The sequence below is a fragment of the Tachysurus fulvidraco genome, chromosome 9 (genome assembly GCF_022655615.1).
Source record: "Tachysurus fulvidraco isolate hzauxx_2018 chromosome 9, HZAU_PFXX_2.0, whole genome shotgun sequence".
Classification (NCBI taxonomy): Eukaryota; Metazoa; Chordata; class Actinopteri; order Siluriformes; family Bagridae; genus Tachysurus; species Tachysurus fulvidraco.
The window spans coordinates 23,677,930-23,697,536 of record NC_062526.1 but is presented as its reverse complement, the minus strand read 5'-3'; the positions used below and the strand labels follow the sequence as shown (position 1 = coordinate 23,697,536).

The window sequence follows — 19,607 nt, the reverse complement described above, 5'->3', positions numbered from 1 at the left end:
AAGATCCCTAAATATCCTTAAACATTGTATATGAAAACCAATTCAGCAGCAATTAAAGTGACTTTTTAAAACTTTATAAGTAATTTGTGCCAAAATATAAACACGCTCAGCTGAATAACACTCAGAAATTTGATACTGCATGTTTTCTACATCTAAAGCAGTTTTCTATGATTAGATTTCATCTTTTTATAGAAAAGATGTTTCAAACAAAGTGAGATGTAGAGCTCCGGGTAAGATTTGATATTTCTGACAGGGTTCTAATGCTTGCAGCTCAAAAATAAAGGTTTTGACTCCTTGTACTACCTCCTTCAAAAGATTTATATCTACTTCTACATTTCAGTGGGCCGAACCGATTCCTGGAAGACCTTATGTGGTAATAAACTGAACTCTAATAGAGTCTGATGTAATGTTAGCTGTGCCACCACAGGACTGATTCATCAGCACTTGTTCTCACGCTATAAAGATAACTTCACATAATAATACCAGATATGGCAGACATTATAAAGCATCAGTCAGGTCACTGTGTACGTTGCCATGTAATGTAGTGGATGTTAAGATTGACAACAGGTGGAACAGTGATTCCCTCCCACATGCATGATACTTTTTAACAAAAATGCTGAAAGTATTCACACTTAAAACCACAGTCAATGTGAGACACTCAGCATGTCAGAGTCACTTCATGACTGTGATCAGGGCAGCGTGGGGGCTGATGGAAGAACGTCAACTTCCTCTTTCTCACATCTTCATTTAACCGACATTGTGACATGCAGAAAGAAAAAAAGTGTAATACTCCAAACTCAACAAGAACACTGTCACAAATGCTTTAATGAACATTAAGTGTGTTGCAAAAACTAATTTCAAAATACACATTCAGTCCTGGTGAATTTCCCACGACATTCACAAACAGCCACATTCACAACAGAAAACAAGCTTTTTTCCTTTCATTTAAAAAAAAAAGAATGCTACACAATATATAAAATGACACATACACTCAAAATATGATTTGTAAGATTATGTAGATGATTTCAGCATTATTCTATATTTTTACTGCAAATTAATTTGTTACAATGCTGGCGTATTCAGTTTTCTCTTCGACGTTGATCTGGACCCGAGCTGCTCCGGCTGTGTGAATGTGGCTTACAGTAGAGTAAGTAACATCAGGCACAGTCTGTGAAAGACAGAAGAGGAAAATTCTACATATAACACTTCTGTTACTTCTACTGTGGTCCCCAAGAATCAGGTAAAATCCTGTAAAGATGACACAAATCTCCAAATATGTCTTCTTTATTTACACCATGTGTTTTTCTGTACATTTAAGACTAAAAGATGTCACATGACAATAAAAATACAGCTGAATCCAGGCCTGCATGTAAACTAACCTGATCCTTCTGCTTTGGACGTCTTTCAGTAACTTTGTTCTTTCCACGTCTTCCTCCTAATGGGAAAAGACCTCAGAAATCACACCATCAAACTTATTTAATTACTGACTGACTTGCTTTGATTGAGACACAAAAGGAAGTTTGTGGAAATTGTACTAATTATTCAATTTCAAAATCTGTGTGTTTGTTGTACCTTTGCGCTTCCAACAAATAAATGCCATTATACCAACTATCACCAACAGCAAAGCGGCAACAATGCCGAAAACTGTGAAAAAACAATAACACATAAAATATTTTAACAAATGTAATAATACTATCATACATTTTCAGTACTGATTAAAAGTTTTGGCACCCAGAGGGAGGCTGCTGTGTGGTGGTTGTTCATCTTGTTTCAGTGTTGTTGAGGATGATGCAGGTGGAGAGTTTGTTGTTTTACTTTGAGGCTGTTCTGATGGAGGTCTTCTGTCTGTTTTCCCTGAGCGTGTTAAAGTTTCTCTTCTTCCTCCTGAAAATATAAAATGTATTAAATCTAAAGTCTGTTAATCACTGTTAGTAATATGACACATGACATTCACACCTAGACATTAATGAATAAATGTCTGTGAGGTTAAATGACACCTACATAAACAACAACTGTCAAGAACCTACATGAAGTGTAATAAGTGTCAGCTGATGTAAATACTGAGAGAATTGACAAAGATATCAGATATAGACTTCTATATTTTATTTCTCTGATTGTAAATTAAAAGAAAACAAAGACAGATTAAACAAATGGCATTACACCAACTATCACCAACAGAAAAGCAGCCACAATGCTGAAAACTGTGAAAACAACAACAACAACAACACATAAAATGTTTTAATAAATGTAATAATACTATCATACAATTTCTGTACTGATTAAAAGTTTTGGCACCCAGAGGAGGCTACTGTGTGGTTGTTTACCTTGTTCCAGTGTTGTTGAGGATGATGTAGGTGGAGCGTTTGATGTTTTACTTTGAGGCTGTTCTGATGGAGGTCTTCTGTCTGTTTTCCCTGAGCGTGTTGAAGTTTCTCTTTTTCCTCCTGAAAATACAAACCTTAATAAATCTAAAGAAAACCCTTCTTTAAAAATAAAAGGTAACATAATTAGGGTCATGTTAAGGAGGTTAAATAACACCTACATAAAACAACAACTTACACAAACCTACATGAAGATTTATGAAGTGTAAAAAAATGTCAGCTGATGTGAAAACTGAGAGAATTGACAAAGACATCAGATATATATTTCTATATTTTATTTCTCTGACTGTATATTAGAAGAAAAAACAACATGACTATAACTCTTTAACTCTGGACTTGCACAGCACAATGCCACTTTATACACACCATACTGCACATGGACACTTGAAGGACAATCATTTAAACCATACACATTTATGTATATGCGTTACTTTTTCACATATATTTTCAGATTTTATATAGTTTATACTTTTTATTTATCTACCTGCTTTTGGTTTTAATTCCAAATTGCATTCCGTTTATCCTTTGATGCTTGAATATCGGACAGATGCAAAAAGCATTTCACTGCATTTCGTACTCTGTATGTATGTGTATGTGACAAATAAAATTTGATTTGATTTGACTTGATTGGACACGGACACCTTCTGAAGCTTTTATTAATGTTTATGTAGGTTTATGACAGTAGTAATGGTGTGTTCTGAAGGCTGTGCTCTCTCTGGTGATGATAATCAGACAGAAATCACATGACACAAAGGTGTTTCTGTGCTGTTACCCTGCTCTGACCTGCACACCAAATAGCTGTCATTTTAATGTGACACACTATGACTCGTAGAGTAAAACTATCAGTTAATTTAGTCGACATGTTTATTACATATGTGACTATAATTCAGTTCTCATCAGAACTGTTTGCACACTAAATATAAACTTTTATTGAGTATTCAAATGTTTTACCTTCAACATTAATCCTGATGTCTCTGTATTCCTTTAATCCAGTGCTGCACCTGTAGACTCCCTGATCCTCTTCTCTCAGGTTAGATATGAGCAGAGACAGATTACCAGGAGAAATGTTATTAAACAGCTGAAGTCTGTCACGATAGAGCTCATCTTTTAACACGTCAGTCCAGTGTCCTGTTCTGTTAGTCGTCCAGGTGAATATCTGAGGATTGGTGTGCAGGTCAGAGCAGGAGCAGGGTAACTGAACTGAACCACCAGGGAGTCCATTGATAGCTACCTGATGTTTATCACCATAGAGATCACAGCCTACAGACACAAACATACAAACACTCAGAATCTACTGAACACAATATAAAGTACAATATTTTTTAATCCTTTTTGTGTCAAAGTAAAGAAAAGTAATACATAATTCAGTCAACATAGACTGTTGTGTTCACTGTGTGAAATGTATAGGTAGTATTTAAAAATGTGAACACAGTACTGAGAAATAGATTTAACCAAAAAAAAATGTAAATAAAGCACAAAGTAGGAGGTGAAGCTGGTGATCACTGAACCGTCACTGATAAATAAAGTTAAATCATTATTTTAGGGACGTCTTCATAGGGTTAAATGGCTCCTTAATAAACTCCTAATAATAAGTGACATGAACCTAAATCAATATTTATAAAGACATGTATTTAAAAAGACTTCCTAATGTATCAGCTGATGTACAGACTGTGTTCATCAATGTTCATGTTTAATTAATATAAACACCAGGTCTAGTGTGTTATGTAGAGTTTCTTTGTAAATTAGAGTTTGGTTTTAATGTTTAATGTCATATTAAAATTTATTCTGATGTATCAGATATTAAGATAAAAAAACTCAACAAGTGACAGTGACGTCTAGTGAAGTCTTTATTACTGTTTATGTCTTATAACAGTTGACATGTAGCTCTATAAACACTACAATGTTATGAGAATAAATCTTAGTTTAGACTGAGAAATATCACAAATCCAATCCAACACCAGTCCAAAGTTCAGGTCAGTCTGATACCATAATCAGTATTTAATGTTAAAACTTAATACTGATGTGTCAAAATATGACTCCTAAATTAATTCCCCTTTATGGTAAATGGAGTAGACATTCTATTACATATGTAACTATAATTCATTTTAAGTATGATCAAGGATGATTTTACACTAAATATAAACTTTTATTGTGTATTTAAATCATTTACCTTTACCAGGAATACTCATGTCTCTGTGTTCCTTCTCAGTTCTGCACCTGTAGTCTACTGCATCCTCTTCTCTCAGGTCAGATATGAGCAGAGACAGATTACCAGGAGAAGTGTTATTAAACAGCTGAAGTCTGTCACGGTAGTGTTCATCATTTAACACGTCATTTGCCTTTCCTGTTCTGAAGGTCATCCAGGTGAATGTGTGAGGTTTGGTGTGCAGGTCAGAGCAGGAGCAGAGTAACAGAACTGAACCACCAGGGAGTCCAATGTATTCATATTTAGTTTGAGCAGTGAGATTACAGCCTACAGACACAAACATACAAACACTCAGAATCTACTGAATACAACATGAAGTACAATATTTTCAAATGAACTATTAAGGTAATATTTATTCTTCAGTACATTTACTTCATAAACTTTGAAATGCAAGATAGTAAGCAAATGAGCTTCATAAATGTTAATGTATTATATATCTACACATGCAGCATGCTAAAACAACAGGAAAAACTTTACTATGCGACTATAAACGTGATTTTTAATAAAAAATAAAGCTTTATTTCAACACCAAGCACTTAAATGGACACCCCACACTTCATAAACATGTCATCTGTAGGACTTTATAATCCTATAATCATCTGTTACGCGACACAAACACAACCTTGGTTCAGTCAGAAAGCCGATATTCCACAGAATCCAACGGTATAAGGATCATCACTGTGTGACCAATATTCACAGAAATACAAGGAAAAAACCACAAAACAACCGAGCAGCCATGGCACCACCTGTACTCTTACTTTTGGTGTTTCAGGATGATAAATCATATTATAAGAAAAATCCGGTTGAATTATAAAATTTCACGTCTCTGCCGTCAAAAGAAACCGCTGCTTATTGTCTGCGTCCTTCCTGTAGTTGTCTGTGCCTGAAAAAGCACTTCTTATGCGCCTTGGCTCATCCATGACACACGGACTTTACTGCTTTAACATTAGATCAGGTTTCAAAACACACGAATCTACAGGCTCAGAGCTATCTATAGATCAGACGTGTTCAACTAAAATATAAAGAGGACCAGTAAGAGAAAATTTCTTGAAGCAAAGGTCCGGAAGATCATAATGTCTAACTAGTTAGTGTGATATATATTTAAGTAGCCTAGTAGTTGTATCAACATCTTCAAGCAATCAATACCTGATTGTCAAATCAAATAAATTCAGTACAATTCAAAAACTTTTTGACAATATTTGTCACGTAACATACAACTGAATTTATGTATGATTGTAGACATGTATAATGTTATCTCATTAAATAAATAAAAGTAGGGCTACATTTTAAAATAAGAGAAAATAAATAAAATGTGAAAATTGTATGTTTAAATAAAGTGCTTAACTTTCCCTTTTATATCTCAGTGAGAGAACCTGGGAAAACTGTCTCAGGGACGCTGTCTTCAGATTTGAGTGGATATGTTTGTTCAAAACCTTTATGTTTTGTCTCATAATGGCGTTTCACATTGCCACTTTTAATAAGTGCCACAGTTTCTGAACATATGAGACACACTGGTTTAGTGTGAAGTGTGAACAGAAATGAGTCTGTCCATTCTGGATTAAATGTTTTCGCTGTTCACTTTTCTTTTTTTGAAGAGCGCCATTTGTTCTTTATTCTCCCTTTCTCCGTCTCACTCGTCTGTTTCTCTCCCTCTCTCCGTCTCACCCGTCTGTTTCCCTCCCTTTGTTTTCTACATGTATCGCTATCTTTCTTTCATGTGTAACTTTACTCTAATTCTCTCTCATCTGTCTTGGCTTGTTGAGACGCAGTGTTTACTTCAGGAATGCACAGACTTGATTCCCTGAGTGGTATCAAGTGGGATGGTTTAACTCGCATGCAATTGGTCTGTACTTTCCCACTACCACTACCGTAAAGATTGCAAAAGCTGCACCGATTAAGGTAGAAGACCAACATGAAGTTGGCCCCCCACCCAACGCAAAACGTCAGCAAAATAGTCTCGTTCGTTTGTGCTGCTTTGGTTTTTTTTTAGATATTAAAAGAATAATTATAGTAAATTCTAGGTCACTCAGCCCCTCCACCTACTCCAAATTTAACCAAAATAGTCTCCTTCTTTTGTGCTTTGTTTGTGCTGCTAAAAGTTTTGTTTGTGCTGTTTCGGGTTTATTAAATATTACACACTGCATTATTGGCCGATTACGTCATCAGCCCCCCCACATGCACCAAATTCAACAAAAATAGTCTTGTTCGTTTGTGCTCCGTTTGAGCTGGTTTGTGCTGCTAAAAGTTTAGTTTTTGCTGTTTCGGTTTATTAAATATTAAACATTTTATTAGGTGGTCATTCTAAGGTCGAAGCGTCCCGTCAAATTTTAAATCAGAACCTTTTGTTTTGGCTGTAGGTCCGGGTCAGTATTGGACAGCTTCTGGGTTCGGACCCGGACCACGGTCCGCCTGTTAGTGACCTATGATCTACACCAGGGGTGTCAAACCCAAATTCACAGTGGGACAAAATAAAAAGCTGAGATAAAGTCACGGGCCAAACTGAATATTAACTGAAAAATTAACTGCAACTGATCTGTAATGTTCAACCTTTTTCATATAGAAAGAAACTTTAGTTTTGCTTAAACAAAGGATATGGAACAACCAGAGCTTGATATTACAAACACATAAGAAATTAAATTTGAAAATATAGCTGCAAGCAGCGATGGCGGGCCCTCGCACGTTTTTATATCGCTATACGGTGCCTCCCAGAAAACAATGCACGGTGGGCAAGTGCATGAAGTGGGTAAATGTCAGTGGACTATTTTATGTTGTTACTGACCCATTTGGGGACTGTAGGTAAATGAAACCCCACATTTTAGACAAACGGGGGCGCTAGTGAGCCACTTAAGAGACACACCTTTGTCTGACCTTTTTGTCCACACTTAACAGCCGACAAATGTGATGTATGTGTCAAATTTCAAGTTAATCTAAGCATGCCAAAAGCCTTAAATATGCCTGAAATAAAAGTAAACTTTGACACAATGCCATGGCAACAGTGTTTGAAACATCAAAAATCCGTTTGCAATTTCGCATTAGATTCAATTGCATGAATCCTCTAGGAGGAGTATTTAAAAGTTCATTGCATGCAACTGTGAAAAAATCTACCTTTGTGACTGACACACTTCCTGGCGCCTGTTGGTGGCGCTATGTCTGAGATTCACAATAGGCACATCACTGCGATCAGCATCCTTGGCCGAACATACACACCGCGTGTCATCACAATAAGACATTGTTTGCTTTAGTTATTAGACATTTCCTGTTTCTCTGAATTCGCCATAACTTTGTCGCCTCGCCATGGCAGCACCGTTCGAGATATCAAAAATCCCTTCGGGATTTAGCAAGTGCAATGTCTCGGCATCATGTTCACCACGTTTGATCAATCGCATGAATTCCCTAGGAGGACTACTTAAAAGTTCACCGCATGCAATTATGAAATAATCCAAAATGGCCGACTTCCTGTTGGGCGGAGCTCATAGTTTAGAGCACGAAAGTTGTTCGGGTCGATGAGATCTATATGCATACCATACGCTCGTACATGTGCGTACATAATTGCCCGATCTGTGCACAAATGTTTGTTTTTTCATTACAGGGGGTGCTACAGAGCCTCCCTGCCACGCCCGTATTCCAGCCTTTGCCCAAGCCTAGCGCCGCCTGACTCTGACATGTGTGCGAAATTTCAAGAGTTTTCGAGCATGTTAAGGGACCCCAACTGGCCAATGTGTGCAAAACAATAAAACAATCAAACAAACAAAAAAAATACATAATATTAAACCCGAGCAAAAACAATAGGGCTTCGCACCAGCGGTGCTCGGCCCCTAATAAAAGACACATCAGTGGTGTTCATTTCGAAACTTTGACCATACACTTTACTGCCGTCTCTGCTGCCACAATAACTCCTTACAGCCTTTACAGCAGCTTCACTTTTTGATTTTGCTTTCATGAACATAGTCTGCCGGGAAACCAGACTTTTTTTCATCCCCTCTGCCTTCTGGAGCTTCTGCTTTACGTCCAGGTCCTTATACTTCTCATAATGTTTCGTTACATAGTGTCTTCTTATGTTATATTCTTTCGTTACAGACACGTTAGCTCCGTTAGCACACAAGACAAACAGGTCTGTCCTTTATATTCGTGAACAGATAATCTGCCTCCCACCTGCCTTGAAAGCTAATCTTTCTTGTCCATCTTTAGTTTGCCCATTTTTGTGGAGGGTGGAATTAACTTGCTCGATGTGACTGTAACATGGTCGTTAACGACTGTCAACAGAGAATGGGACGCTTGATGTTCGTGACTACGCATCAATACAGTGGCAAGGCATTCTACAAGGCAATTTGGCCAACAGGCCAGAGTTTGACACCCCTGATCTACATGAACAAATTAAAATAAGAAACTTTATATTGACATTTCTTAATAAAGAACTGAATATTTAATGGCGTGTATAAAGTTAAATGTATAAAGGTAAGGCTAAAGTAGAAATCAGCTGATCTACTTTGTTTGCTTTAAGAAAAAAACATTTTATTAAAAGATGCTGTTATGACTTTTGAAAAGGTGAACAAAGTGTTTTATAAATTTACAATTAGTTACATGCAAAAAATAAATACTTTAAATGTGATGTAATATAGGGAGTGAAGTCGGTGTTCAAAAAGACAGTAGTGACAGAGGGACAGCAGAAAAAGGTGTGAAATTCACAAAAATCTATTTAAAGCTAAGACCAGAGCGAAGAAGTGACCTAGAAGTTACACCAGGCCACCGCACTGCTCATAGAGCCACACATTTATACTTTTGTAAAATAGTTTACACATTATTAAAAATAGAAAACATTATGAAGATGAACTGGTAATCATTTAATAATATTATTTTAATTGTTTAATTTACTTTGACAAAAAATTTAATTGAATCTTCCTCCAACAGTCCAAAGACATGCATGGTAGGTTGATTGGCATCTCTGGAAAATTGTCCATAGTGTGTGTGTGTGAGTGAGTGAATGAGTGTGTGTGTGCCCTGTGATGAGTTGGCACTCCATCCAGGGTGTATCCTGCCTTGATGCCCAATGACACCTGAGAGAGGCACAGGCTCCCCGTGACTCGGGTAGTTCGGATAAGCGGTAGAAAATGAATGAATGAATGAATGAAATTTAATCTATTTTAGTAAATTGTGTCAAAATAATGAAAAGTGATATAAAGAGTCCAAATATACCATTGTTGAGAGTGTTATGTTGTTAAATGCATGTAATTAATTCTAAAAACTAAAAACTCTAAATATGATGTAGGAAGTGAAGAGCGACAGCAGTGACAGAGAGACAGCAGAAAAAGGTTCACAGCTAAGACCAGAGTGACAAAGTGGAATACAAGTTACAGGAAGTAACTTTTCTACTATGCTTTGTGATTTATTATAGATAAATTCAATAAGACAGATTGTGAGAGATGTAATTCAGTAAATGTGTAAAAACATACACTGTAATATTATAGGGATGTAAAATAATCTCACTGTAGAATCCTCCTTATTCATTAGCCCACCTCTCTTCATCAGTGCATTTTAGACTGAAGTTAATCAGGAAGAAAAAGTCCACATGATCAAAGCTGAACAGGTCTAAATAAGGACATTATAACACAAGGCATGACGTGAATGTTTACCTTGTGTATAAAGATTAATGCTGTCTTAAAATTTACATATTTTATGTTATTTATTCTCTAATTAATAAACATTTGACAGTGTTTGGTTTATTTTTTAGGAACAGAGCTGAACTCCACCCTACTGTAAACCCAGTCTAGACAGAAACCACATGAAATAAACACAAAGCCACTGAAATAAGAACTGGATAATATTCTCTCTCCTTTCTGTAATAGAAAATAAAAAATAACTTCACTCACCTGCAGCGACGTGAAACACGACATACAAAAGATATAAGCACTTCATCATTACTGATTCTTCTGCACACACACCAGTCCCTCAGTGTGAAACACACAGACTGACACAGTGTCTCTCTTTATACACTTTGGTTTTCAGGAAACCACAACAACTACTATGTCATTTCTCATTTAAAAAAAATATTTTAACACTTACTCCAATGCACGCACACACACACACAAATATATTTTATATATATATATATATATATATATATATATATATATATATATATATATATATATATATATATATATATTACAAGCCAAGCATGTCCTTAAGATATTTGAGAAGATGTAAAAAAATTAAAAAATAATAAAAAATGAGAAAATAATAATAATAAACAACTGGGCATGAGCTGCAACATTAACTTCACTTTATAACACACATCAATTCTAGTGTTTGGGACAAAGCTGTAATGTTCATCAGTATATTCACCAGCAAGTGTGTTTCCTGAAACTTACAGGAAGTCTTAAAGACACATTTACCACATGTGAGCTGAAGAGAACATAGAGGCTGGTCAAGAGTAATTATGAAACGCAAGATTAATCAGAGGAGTATCATTTTAATTTGTAACATGTTTTACAGTTTAAAATGTTTTTAAAAAGTGATTTGATTTATTTATTTATTTATTTATTCTTTGATTAAAAAGCTACGGCTTAGTGACTAAGTGGCGACATCTTCTGTCTCAAAGCTGGTACTACTGCTGGGCTACAGATAATTAATCTAATAATTTGTGTACATCAAAATTCTACAAACAGAAGAAAGAAGGTACTTTATCTCTTACTGATACCTATAACTTATACCTATAACTCGTCCTATCACAACAAGCTTAATAATAATAATAATAATAATAATAATAATAATAATAATAATAATAATAATAATAATGAACGAATCATTGGCACAACTCTCCGCACTCTCCAAGACCTGTACTCCTCCAGAGTGAGCAAAAGGGCAAAGTCAATCACTCTGGACCCCTCACATCCAGCACACTCACTCTTTGAACTGTTGCCATCTGGTCGATGCTACAGAGCCCTGAGCTCCAGAACGACCAGACATAGGAACAGTTTCTTCCCTCAAGCAATCCATCTGATGAACAATTAACACCATGGAACACGCAACTCCTAATATTTGTACTATGTATACCTCAATTGCATATTTCATACTTGCACATCTGTACATACATACATATTGTCTAAATGTTTACTGTTACTTCAACCGCACATTTCACAATTGCACATGTGTACATACAAATTGTATATATTGTATACCTCAATTGCACATTTCTCACACTTGCAAATTTGTACATACAATTGTCTATATTTGTATATGTATATTTCATATGTATATTTAAACTGCACATTTCACATCTGTAAATGTGTACATACAATTATACTGTATATGTCATTCTGTTAGACTGTGGAGCTTCTGGCACTACAACAAATTCCTCACATGTGAAAACATGCCTGACAATAAAGCTGATTCTGATAATAATAATAATAATAATAATAATAATAATAATAATAATAATAATAATAAAGCCTGGCAATATAGTAACTAAATGAAACGCCATCTTGTGTTACAAATCTGCTACTACAGCTTAACTACAGATAATTTCTCATTAGTGATCTAAATCGACATCCAGATTTTTGCAGAAAGTAGAAAGAAGAGCCTTAATGTCACATGAACAGGAATAGGATAAAATTTCCTTCACATATTCCAGCTTGGTCAGAATTTGAAGTAATATTTTAAAGCTGCTTGTGACAATGTTTACTGTTAAAAGTCCTCTATAAATGTTCATTTTGCATTAGTTTTCTTTTTTCTCAGAGGAAGTCTGAATCTGGTAATAAAATCATTTGAAATCAAGTTGGAGTAATATTCATCTGCAGCATTAATATTGTGTCTTTGTCTAGATTCTGGGGTCAGGTGTAGGACCTGGGGCCTGTTTCAGAAAGGAGGTTCAACCAATTCTGAGTTTAAACTTGAACTCTGAGTTGACAAACCCTGAGATGGGAAACTCTGAGTTTTTGGTTACAGAACAGCTGAAATGAGTTTGTTTAATCAACCCTAAATTGACTGACTCTGAGTTAAGCGCGTGCACCACGACTATAAAAAGCCATTATCAAGGCAAAAATTACCATGGCAACAGCGTCAGACAAAAAAAAAGTCTGCATATTTCTTACCAGAGAACTGGAAGTGCTTATGCAAGCATATGGAGAATATGAACATGTATTTAAAAATAAAAATACAAAATTAAATATAAAAAATATAAAAATAAGACAATAGTGGATTTAACATAAAATTTTAAAAGGTGTATTTTAAAAATAGATTTAAATTTAAATTTATTTCAATTTTTAATGTAAACTTCTCCATTTAATTACACACTTTGTTCAATTCAAGGATAATTCATGCAATTGTATATTGTTTATTTAAATGCAGTAGAAATGCAGTTTCTTGTCTCTCCTTATTTTTCAAGTGGTTGAGGTTGATTTGGGATTTAGAAAGTTAAAATTAATAAGTAAGGAGACCAAATTAGTAAGTAGACCAATACTTTCTACAGATAGTAATTATTACATTAATCCAATTAGACTGGTTGAAGATGTAATTTGTAGTTAGTAATTAAGAACTGTTTTAGAGTAAATTCCCAACTGTTATAATATCAGTGGTGAAACCGGAAGAACGGTATTTTATCTTATCAGGAAACAACACAAAAATTGTCAGAAAGCGCTTAAAGGTGGGGTCTCCGATTTCTGAAAGCCAATGTTGATATTTGAAATCAGCAAAACAAACACGCCCCTAACCCAAACGGGTGCCACCCCTGTATTGATAGCTCCGCCCACACATACGTAACCCAGGCAAATAATGGAAAGAAATGTGTCTTTATTATAGCTGAAGGGAAGAACAATACGGTTGCAGATAAACAAACAGGCAAAAATGACACAAAAGCATAATCATGCAAAGGACGGAATATATTAGTTCTGTGTAACAAAGCAAAACCAACGTTACTCACCTGTCTAGAAGGAAAAAAGTTGAATTTCCCGAGTCAATAACTCCTGAGCTAAACGCTGTTACTACACAAAACGCGGTTGTAGCTGCCTCTCTACATTAATACGATAGAAAAGAGGTGCTATTTGTGTAGTAACAGCGTTTAGCTCAGGAGTTATTGACTCGGGGAAACTCCAACCTGTGAATATGTGGCCAATTTCCTGCTCCTTCAGTTCTCTCCAGCGCTGGAAAGCTGATCCTCTATTAACACGTCCTACTTCTTGCCTTATCGTAAGCCTTTCTTCGCTTTCTTTCTTTGTTTTTATTCGCCATGTCAATGTTAAAACCGCTTTCTGCTAATGTCACACATGCGCACTGAACACTCTCTCCGCCGCATATTGACAAGACATGCCCCTTTCTGCTCATTGGCTACACGTTTGTTTTGATTTTTGTTTAGTTTTCGGCCCGAGTCAGTTTTCTGAAGCATTTCTCAAAAATCGGAAACCCTACCTTTATGAGCGAGGCACACTTTCCTGACCACTCTGCAAACAGTAGCCTTACTAATATGTTCTGCATCCCCGATGTTATACAGAAAACTACCATTTGCAAAGAAACGTAAGGCAACGCAAAGCATCTGCTCGGATGTAAGAGCACGGCCGCTATGGCTGATGTAAGGATGGATGAGATTATGGAGATTATCTTACTGACTGTAAAGAAAAACGGTACCGCTCAAATAAAAATGCATAGGGATATGACAAAATTCCGATTTATAAAACCGTGCGTACTACATCTGTAAGCAATGTTCCCGCAGATGTGCGTACATGAACCAGCCTCATATCCCGCCCTGTACACGCCCATTACATGCTCCACAACTGCGTGGGCACGAGAGTGGACCTCGTTATAATGAGTTTCCTCTGCGTTCTGCGGGTTTAAAAATGGGGTGAGGAGCCAGCGTATCAGGGGTAGCCACTGTTGCCTGCAGGTTATAATTATATTAAAAGCAACACTGTTATAATTATATTATAACAAAATTGTATTAATTATATTAAAAACATTTTATATTTTATATTAAAAACAAATTATATTAAAAACAAAATTGTTACAGTTTCTACTTTTTAATATTGTTAAACTCACCAAGAAGCCAGCCATCACGTACTGCGCCTGCAATTAGTTTGTTCCCTACACTGCTATATGTCAAGATAAAGGTATCGTGTTGAACCAGGCCAGCGTGCCACAATGTTTGTGAGGGTCATGTTGGAGTCACATATGATTTGTACATTAATAGAATGCACATGCTTTCTGTTAACATAAGCAAATTCATTATAGCAACATGAGCGCAGTCAATTGCACTGATTAGATTTGGGAAACCAGACATTGCTGCAAATTGCATTTTAATTTCGGCCTGTTCTCGCACAGTGCAAAAAATAAAGACTTTAAATGTGATGTGATGTAGGAAGTGAAGTCGGTGGGCAGAGGGACAGCAAAAAAAAAGGTGTGAAATTCACAAACATCTATTCACTCAGAGTGAAGAAGTGACCTAGAAGTTACACCAGTCCACCACACTGCTCATAGAGCCACACATTTGCACTTTTGCAAAATAGTTTACACATTATTAAAAATAGAAAACGTTATGAAGATGAACTGATAATCAGCTAATAATATTATTTTAATCGTTTAATTTACTTTTACAAAAATTGAAATTGAATCTATTTTAGTAAATTGTGTCAAAATAATGAAAAGTCATATATAGGAGAGTCCAAATATACCATTGTTGAGTGTTATGTTGTTGAATGCAAGTAACTAATTCTAAAAAATAAAAACTCTAAATATGATGTAGGAAGTGAAGAGCGACATCAGTGACAGAGAGACAGCAGAAAAAGGTTCACAGCTAAGACCAGAGTGACAAAGTGACCTACAAGTTACAGGAAGTAACTTTTCTACTATGCTTTATGTGAGTTATTATAGATACATTCAATAAGACAGATTGTGAGAGATGTAATTCAGTAAATGTGTAAAAACATTGTACACTGCAATATTATAGGGATGTAAAATAATCTCACTGTAGAATCCTCCTTATTCATTAGCCCACCTCTCATCATCAGTACATTTTAGACTGAAGTTAATCAGGAAGAAAAAGTCCACATGATCAAAGGTGAACAGGTCTAAATAAGGACATTATAACACAAGGCATGACATGAATGTTTACCTTGTGTATAAAGATTAACGCTGTCTTAAAATGTACATATCTAATGTTACTAATTAATAAACATTTGACAGTGTTTGGTTTATTTTTTAGGAACAGAGCTGAACTCCAGCCTACTGTAAACCCAGTCTGGAGAGAAACCACATGAACTAAACACAAAGCAGCTGAAATAAGAACTGGATAATATTCTCTCTCCTTTCTGTAATAGAAAATAAAATAAACCTGCAGCGATGTGAAACATGACATACAAAATATATAAGCACTTCATCATTACTGATTCTTCTGTACAAAACCAGTCCCTCAGTGTGAAACACACACTGACACACTGAGTGTCTCTCTTTATACACTTTGGTTTTCAGGAAACCACAACAACCACTGTCATTTCTCATTTTTCAAAAAATATTTTAACACTTACTCCATTGCACGCACACGCACACGCTGACACACACACACACACACACACACACACACACACACACACACACACACACACACACACCAAAAAAAATATAAATATATATAATTTACAAGCCAAACATGTTTAAAATATTTCAGAATATGTAAAAAAATAATAATAATAAAAATGAGAAAATAATAATAATAAACAACTGGGCATGAGCTGCAACATAAACTTCACTTATAGCACACAGGAATTCTAGTGTTTGGAACAAAGCTGTAATGTTCATCAGTATATTCACCAGCAAGTGTGTTTCCTGAAACTTACAGGAAGTCTTAAAGACACATTTACCACATGTGAGCTGAGGAGAACATAGATTAATCAGAGGAGTATAATTTTAATTTGTAACATGTTTTACAGTTTAAAATGTTTTTAAAAAGTGATTTGATTTATTTACTTATTTATTCTTTGATTATAAAGCTACGGCTTATTGACTAAGTGGCGACATCTTGTGTCTCGAAGCTGGTACTACAGCTGGGCTACAGATAATTAATCTAATAATTTGTGTACAACAAAATTCTACAAACAGAAGAAAGAAGGTACTTTATCTCTTACTGATACCTATAACTTATACCTATAACTCGTCCTATCACAACAAGCTTAATAATAATAATAATAATAATAATAATAATAATAATAATAATAATAATAATAATAATGAACGAATCATTGGCACAACTCTCCGCACTCTCCAAGACCTGTACTCCTCCAGAGTGAGCAAAAGGGCAAAGTCAATCACTCTGGACCCCTCACATCCAGCACACTCACTCTTTGAACTGTTGCCATCTGGTCGATGCTACAGAGCCCTGAGCTCCAGAACGACCAGACATAGGAACAGTTTCTTCCCTCAAGCAATCCATCTGATGAACAATTAACACCATGGAACACGCAACTCCTAATATTTGTACTATGTATACCTCAATTGCATATTTCATACTTGCACATCTGTACATACATACATATTGTCTAAATGTTTACTGTTACTTCAACCGCACATTTCACAATTGAACATGTGTACATACAAATTGTATATATTGTATACCTCAATTGCACATTTCTCACACTTGCAAATTTGTACATACAATTGTCTATATTTGTATATGTATATTTCATATGTATATTTAAACTGCACATTTCAAATCTGTAAATGTTTACATACAATTATACTGTATATGTCATTCTGTTAGACTGTGGAGCTTCTGGCACTACAACAAATTCCTCACATGTGAAAACATGCCTGACAATAAAGCTGATTCTGATTCTGATGATGATGATGATGATGATAATAATAATAATAATAATAATAATAATAATAATAATAATAATAATAATAATAATAATAATAATAATAATAAAGCCTGGCAATATAGTAACTAAATGAAACGCCATCTTGTGTTACAAATCTGCTACTACAGCTTAACTACAGATAATTTCTCATTAGTGATCTAAATCGACATCCAGATTTTTGCAGAAAGTAGAAAGAAGAGCCTTAATGTCACACGAACAGGAATAGGATAAAATTTCCTTCACATATTCCAGCTTGGTCAGAATTTGAAGTAATATTTTAAAGCTGCTTGTGACAATGTTTACTGTTAAAAGTCCTCTATAAATGTTCATTTTGCATTAGTTTTCTTTTTTCTCAGAGGAAGTCTGAATCTGGTAATAAAATCATTTGAAATCAAGTTGGAGTAATATTCATCTGCAGCATTAATATTGTGTCTTTGTCTAGATTCTGGGGTCAGGTGTAGGACCTGGGGCCTGTTTCAGAAAGGAGGTTCAACCAACTCTGAGTTTAAACTTGAACTCTGAGTTGACAAACCCTGAGATGGGAAACTCTGAGTTTTTGGTTACAGAACAGCAGAAATGAGTTTGTTTAATCAACCCTAAATTGACTGACTCTGAGTTAAGCGTGTGCACCACGACTATAAAAAGCCATTATCAAGGCAAAAATTACCATGGCAACAGCGTCAGACAAAAAAAAGTCTGCATATTTCTCACCAGAGAACTGGAAGTATTTTATTTAAAATTAAAAATAAAAAATGAAATATAAAAAATATAAAAATAAGACAATAGTGGATTTAACATAAAATTTTAAAAGGTGTATTTTAAAAATAGATTTAAATTTAAATTTATTTCAATTTTTAATGTAAACTTCTCCATTTAATTACACACTTTGTTCAATTCAAGGATAATTCATGCAATTGTATATTGTTTATTTAAATGCAGTAGAAATGCAGTTTCTTGTCTCTCCTTATTTTTCAAGTGGTTGAGGTTGATTTGGGATTTAGAAAGTTAAAATTAATAAGTAAGGAGACCAAATTAGTAAATAGACCAATACTTTCTACAGATAGTAATTATTACATTAATCCAATTAGACTGGTTGAAGATGTAATTTGTAGTTAGTAATTAAGAACTGTTTTAGAGTAAATTCCCAACTGTTATAATATCAGTGGTGAAACCGGAAGAACAGTATTTTATTTTATCAGGAAACAACACAAAAATTGTCAGAAAGCGCTTAAAGGTGGGGTCTCCGATTTCTGAAAGCCAATGTTGATATTTGAAATCAGCAAAACAAACACGCCCCTAACCCAAACGGGTGCCACCCCTGTATTGATAGCTCCGCCCACACATACGTAACCCAGGCAAATAATGGAAAGAAATGTGTCTTTATTATAGCTGAAGGGAAGAACAATACGGTTGCAGATAAACAAACAGGCAAAAATGACACAAAAGCATAATCATGCAAAGGACGGAATATATTAGTTCTGTGTAACAAAGCAAAACCAACGTTACTCACCTGTCTAGAAGGAAAAAAGTTGAATTTCCCGAGTCAATAACTCCTGAGCTAAACGCTGTTACTACACAAAACGCGGTTGTAGCTGCCTCTCTACATTAATACGATAGAAAAGAGGTGCTATTTGTGTAGTAACAGCGTTTAGCTCAGGAGTTATTGACTCGGGGAAACTCCAATCTGTGAATATGTGGCCAATTTCCTGCTCCTTCAGTTCTCTCCAGCGCTGGAAAGCTGATCCTCTATTAACACGTCCTACTTCTTGCCTTATCGTAAGCCTTTCTTCGCTTTCTTTCTTTGTTTTTATTCGCCATGTCAATGTTAAAACCGCTTTCTGCTAATGTCACACATGCGCACTGAACACTCTCTCCGTCGCATATTGACAAGACACGCCCCTTTCTGCTCATTGGCTACATGTTTGTTTTGATTTTTGTTTAGTTTTCGGCCCGAGTCAGTTTTCTGAAGCATTTCTCAAAAATCGGAAACCCTACCTTTATGAGCGAGGCACACTTTCCTGACCACTCTGCAAACAGTAGCCTTACTAATATGTTCTGCATCCCCGATGTTATACAGAAAACTACCATTTGCAAAGAAACGTAAGGCAACGCAAAGCATCTGCTCGGATGTAAGAGCACGGCCGCTATGGCTGATGTAAGGATGGATGAGATTATGGAGAT

At 35.5% G+C, this 19,607-nt stretch overlaps 2 protein-coding genes across 5 annotated transcripts in view; both read right to left on the bottom strand.

Moving 5' to 3' along the window:
* Positions 1–19,607, bottom strand: part of LOC113640723 — a 137,919-nt gene that overhangs the window by 36,602 nt on the left and 81,710 nt on the right. Inside the window, exon 1 of one of the 2 annotated variants that reach the window (XM_047818123.1) lies at positions 5,210–5,337. The exons of the other annotated variant lie outside the window; for it this stretch is intronic. The gene's annotated coding sequence lies outside the window, so the exon portion shown is untranslated. Of the gene's footprint in view, positions 1–5,209; positions 5,338–19,607 lie in introns of those variants that run through there. 2 annotated transcript variants of the gene reach the window in all.
* LOC113637002 lies at positions 806–10,583 on the bottom strand. 3 transcript variants are annotated; one of them, XM_047818142.1, is made up of 8 exons: positions 10,455–10,583; positions 4,552–4,854; positions 3,333–3,641; positions 2,325–2,444; positions 1,732–1,884; positions 1,573–1,644; positions 1,380–1,450; positions 806–1,168 (listed from the first exon to the last, which is right to left on the bottom strand). In XM_047818142.1, exons 1-8 carry the CDS (start codon positions 10,501–10,503, stop codon positions 1,055–1,057), a joined length of 1,191 nt encoding a protein of 396 aa, XP_047674098.1. In that variant the 5' UTR covers positions 10,504–10,583; the 3' UTR covers positions 806–1,054. The 3 variants fall into 3 exon arrangements, with proteins under 3 accessions (XP_047674098.1, XP_047674100.1, XP_047674099.1); XM_047818144.1 differs by having other exon boundaries at positions 1,380–1,435; positions 10,455–10,582; XM_047818143.1 differs by having other exon boundaries at positions 2,325–2,441; positions 10,455–10,582.